This window comes from Ciconia boyciana, chromosome 10 (genome assembly GCF_034638445.1).
Source record: "Ciconia boyciana chromosome 10, ASM3463844v1, whole genome shotgun sequence".
Taxonomy (NCBI): Eukaryota; Metazoa; Chordata; class Aves; order Ciconiiformes; family Ciconiidae; genus Ciconia; species Ciconia boyciana.
Genome location: NC_132943.1, coordinates 25,795,427 through 25,800,263, shown reverse-complemented (window position 1 = coordinate 25,800,263; position 4,837 = coordinate 25,795,427). Strand labels below are relative to the sequence as shown.

General features: G+C 58.5%; 1 protein-coding gene across 1 annotated transcript; it reads right to left on the bottom strand.

The window, feature by feature from the left end:
* Nucleotides 1–2,402: 2,402 nt before the first annotated feature.
* HOXD3 (homeobox D3) lies at nucleotides 2,403–4,628 on the bottom strand. The gene is made up of 3 exons (XM_072874452.1): nucleotides 4,544–4,628; nucleotides 3,622–4,167; nucleotides 2,403–3,163 (listed from the first exon to the last, which is right to left on the bottom strand). The coding sequence occupies exons 2-3, from the start codon at nucleotides 4,115–4,117 to the stop codon at nucleotides 2,412–2,414; spliced, it is 1,248 nt and encodes a 415-aa protein (XP_072730553.1). The 5' UTR covers nucleotides 4,118–4,167; nucleotides 4,544–4,628; the 3' UTR covers nucleotides 2,403–2,411.
* Nucleotides 4,629–4,837: the final 209 nt, after the last annotated feature.

Below are 4,837 nucleotides of genomic sequence, written 5' to 3'. Positions count from 1 at the left end.
CAGAGCAGACACTGTTTGAAGAACAGCCTAGAGAGCATGAAGGTGGGAAACACTTGGGAAAAGCACATTGGGTTACACTAGGGACGGCCCTGCAGAAATGGTGGTGCCTTGCCGTTTCGCAGTTAGAAGCAGGTGATGCGAAATACACCGTGTTTTAAGGAACACACAAAAAAACCTACATGGACAATTTCAGTCGTGGGTACATTGATTACAGAAGGTTTTGGAGATATAAACATGTATATATAACTATGGAATATTATAGAAGTATAGTTCATGAGTGGTGTTTAGCGTTACTTTTTGCATTGTTTGTATGTTTTGTTTACTCCCAGACGGAGTTTCTAAGAAACGCTTTGTGTGAAAACTTCCATAGAAAACAATTTTAGGGCTCAAAATGGTTAAAATATGTCTCCGAACAAAGTAGTTTATTCTGTTCTGTTTTGTTTACAGATCTACAACACATATATCCAAATTTGGTCGGGTAAAAGTGAAATTTAACAAAAGATACACTTCTCAACGTAGCACGACATTGTTAAAATCGCACAGAGGGGAAAATAAAACCCTAAGTAATATTGTGAATCGTTACTGTCCAGCCAAACACAAATACCAGAAGGCGAGGAAGAAAGCACGGAGGAGAAAGAAAAGAAGAAGAAAAGAAAGACAGAAAACTTGTCTGTGTTGACCAGAATTGGAGGAGTTAAAGTATTTCTCACAATAGGAATGCCAGGTCCTGTCATTAGAGGATGGAGTAGGAGCTGCAGCGTTTGTCAAACTGGGAAGTGGCTGGTCAGGCGGCTTGGTGGGGAATACAGAATTTGTGATTAATCTTTAACTCGACACTTTTAGAAAGAGATAAGAATAGTCTTCTCGGAGCGACACGTACCGTCGGGAAGAGACTTTAATGACAACGTTTACAAAAGAAGTTATCTCTGTAAATCCAGCGAGGGATTCAACACAGCCGTGTAACTAGAGAGGAAGAAACACGCGGGTTCAGAGCATCGGTCCTTTTTTTTTCTTTTTTTCTCCTTTCTTTTTTCCTCTCCTTTTAAATTTTTTTTTCTTTATTCTTCCCCGTGCTAGCGGTCCCGTTCGTGGCAGAGGGAGGCGGCGGTGCCCCTCTGCCGCGGGCAGCGGGGACGGGACCGTCCTCGCCGGGGCGGGGGGAGCGCGGCGGCAGCGCCCGGCCGCTGCCCGCACCCCGCCCCGCGGCTCCCCTTCGGCTGCGGATAGCTGATTGTCAATTTTCTTTCAAGGTTTATTTTTATGAAAAACAAGAGGAAAAGCTCGGGCTTCCAAAGACGTCTAAAAAATTGATTTATGGTTCGAGTAAAGACAACAGTATAAATAACAAAGGAGGCGGCAGCTGCTGCGCGGATTGCTATGGAGACCCTAATGAAATTAGCACTATCAGAGGGTTTCTAATTTTTTTGCGTTCTAAGCTTCTAATTTCTTTCCTATTTCAGATAGCCAGAGTGTAATTTAAAAAAAAAAAAAAGAAAAGAAATAGCCCACCGAAATAATAATATGTGCGATAGATACCCAGTCAATAAATAAATGTTAACCTCACCGAGGCCGATCGCCTCCTCAAAGCGGCTGCGCTTCCAAGCGAAGGTGGCTTCACCCGGCCGAGCCAGCTGCCAGCCAAGCCACCGAGGCTGGGGTGGGGCCCGCCGGTTGGAAATAAATACTTTAAAAATACTTTCGGTATTTGTTTTAAAGTGTAACGGCTCTTCGCGTGATGTCACAGTTTGTTTTACTCTATTAATGACTTACGACTTGCTGTCTTAATTAATCCTTACATAAACTACAAACACCAGCCACTGTTACAACTGTTCAAGACTACTCTCTCAACTAGCTCAGACCGAATATACTAAATAGGTGAAATGTAAGTCGCCACGGACCTGAATCGCTCTCCCGAAGTACTGGTGAAGAAACTCTACAAATACCCACATAAATACATTAGGACGAGGATAAATAATCAGTGATACAAAAAAGTCTCGCTTAAAATAATAAATACGTATCATTGAGTCCGATGCGATCCTTGCGTTACGGAAGAATCCATAAATTAACTTCTCTGAAATCAGCTTACGCGCGGGCGAGTTCCCACCGCTCACGACTGGTCTAAAACACCTCAGCATGACGCGCTGCTAAGACTACGGCATCTCTAAGACTTACCTTCAAGTACATCAAGCTTACCAGTCCCTCGGTTTGCAGTATATTGCACTGTCATGCTTAACACAGCTCTAAGAGAAAGGCTCCTGCTCGGGGACCTACTCGGGGCTGCGGGAGAAAGAAGGGCGCTGCTAGGGGAGGCAAATCCACTAACACTGTTGGCACTCGAGAGCAAAGTCACACTGTCCCGTCAGAAAGTGAGGTAATCGAGAGGGGAGCGGGCCCCGCCGGCCGCCGCCCCGCTACAGATGCGTGAGCTTGGGGGCCTCCGGCATCCGTCCCTGAGAGGTGTGGTGGGAGGAGAGGTCCGTGTAGGTGGGGTGGGGGTCGCAAGGTCCGTGGTGGTGGCCGCCGGGGATCTGGGCGGCGCAGCTGTAGTCCACGCTGGCGGAGGAGGGGTGCTGCAGGTGCCCCAGGTTGAACATGGGGCCCGAGGCCGGCATCGAGTCCACGAAGTTGCCCCCCACGTAGACGGGGCTGCCCTGCAGGCTGGGGTTGGCGAAGCCGCCGCCGCCGCTCTGCATGGGGTGGGGGTCGTACTCCGCGCCCGCGTAGCGCTTCTGCTGCGGCAGGCAGCTGCTGAGCGGCGCGGTGTAGGCGGCCAGCCCGTACATGCTCTGCTGGGATTTGGCGAAGGAGGTGGGCGAGGGCGCGTCGTAGCTGAGGCTGTTGACGCCGGGGAGCTGGCTGGAGTAGCCGACGTGGTTTGGGCCGCTCAGCGGGGGGCTGCGGTCCGGGGACTGTCCGACGGGGGAGTGCATGATGCCTTTGGCTTTCTGGTCCTTTTTGTACTTCATCCGGCGGTTCTGGAACCAGATCTTGATCTGCCGCTCGGTCAGGTTGAGCAGGTTGGCCATCTCCACCCGGCGCGGCCGGCACAGGTAGCGGTTGAAGTGAAACTCCTTCTCCAGCTCCACCAGCTGCGCGCTGGTGTAGGCTGTGCGCACCCGCTTGGAGGCCGGCCCGGGGGGGCTCTTGTCCTCGCAGCTCTCTCCTGCGGGAAGAGGCACAAAGAGCCGTTGGTCCCCCCCGAAAGCCCCCCCGGGGGTCCCCCGGAGCCCCGCCGCCCCCTCCCGCTCTGCCGGCGCTCGAGGAGGGGGCGCAGGGGGCCCGGGGGCGGCCTCCCACCCCTCCCTGCCCGGCATACACACCCCCCCGCAGCCGCCTCCCCCCAGGGGCCCCCAGCGGCCGCCCGTCCAGGCGCTGCCGGGACCCGTCGGGGCCGCGCCTGCCGCCGCGGGGCTGGCAGGGCGAGCGGGGCGGGAGCCCCCAGCCTGCCCCACCCGCAGCGCCCGGCAGGGCTGGGACCCCCGAGCGGGGGGGTGGGGGCTGGCAGCTGGAGGAGTAGGGGACAAGCCGCAGGGCCAGGGGCTCTGCCCGAGGGATTCACCCCGAAGGGCTCAGCCCGGCTCCGCGGGCGGGCAATGGGCCGGGGCGGGGGTGTCGGGCTACCTGAGGGGGCGCAGGTGCTTTTCTGCTTGGAGTTCTGCCGGGACTCCTTCATCCAGGGGAATATCTGCTTGCTAAGGGTGGCGGTGGCCGAGCCCGAGGAGTTGGGGCCCCCCTTGGCTTTTTTCGGAGGGGGTGCGCTGGGGGGAGGGTTGGGCGGGGAGGAGGGCGGCAGCGCTGGGGGCTGCTGCTCGCCGATGCCCGGGGGCTGGCTGCCCCCCGGGCCGCCCCCGGCCGTCCGCATGCAGCTGCCGCTCAGCTCGCTGCCTTTGTGGGCCGGGGCGCGGCCGGGCGCCGAGCCCTGGACGGAGCAGGCGGAGCCGGGGTACTCGCCGTCCAGGCCGGCCTGGCCGTAGGGCTGGTGGGCCGCGCCGTAGGGGTAGGCGTCGGCCTTGCCGTAGGTGTAGCCCCCGAAGAGCCCCGCGTTGTCGTAGTAGGCGGCTTTCTGCATCCTCCGCTCTGCGATCGCCGAGGCCCGCGGCCCCCGCTCAAATAACATTGACCGCCGCCCCGCGCCTCACGTCGTCGGCCCGGGCCACTCGCAGCCACCTGGGGAGGGCGACAGCGGGGACACAAAAGAGACCTTCAGTGGGGGGCGCCGGCCGGGAGCGGCCAGGCCGGCCCCGGCACGCCCCACACCCCGGCACCCCCAGCCTCGGCGGCAGCGGGGCGGGAGCGGGGGGCAGCGGGGAAGGAGCGGGGGCACCAGGGAGAGACCGGGGTTACAGCAGGGAAGGACCGGGAGACATCAAGGAAGAAGCAGCGGACACCAGAGGAGGAGCAGGGCACATCAAGGAAGGAACAGGAGACACCAGAGAAGGAACAGGGGGCACCAAAGAAGGACCAGAGTCGCCAGGGAGGGAGCAAGGGACACCAGGGAGGGAGGAGGGTTACCAGACAGGAGCCAGGGCAAACCGGGACACACCAGGGAGAGAGCAGGGCACGCTGGGGAAGGGCCGGGGGGCACCGGGGAGGGCGGCACCGAGAGCGATGGTGCTGGGGGGAACGGGGACACATTGGCGGGACTTCCTAGAGGCCACTTCCTGAGGCATTTGCGGGGATGTTTTCTTGCTGTTCTGTCTTTGGACCGTTCCCCCACAAATTCCGCTGGATCGGCCCCCGCGGTTGCAGGCGAGGGCTGTGGGTGAGCGAGGCGGGGCGGCGCTGGGTGCCGTCCCCAGGGACCCCGCCGGCCGTCTCGGCCGAGAGCCCGCCACGC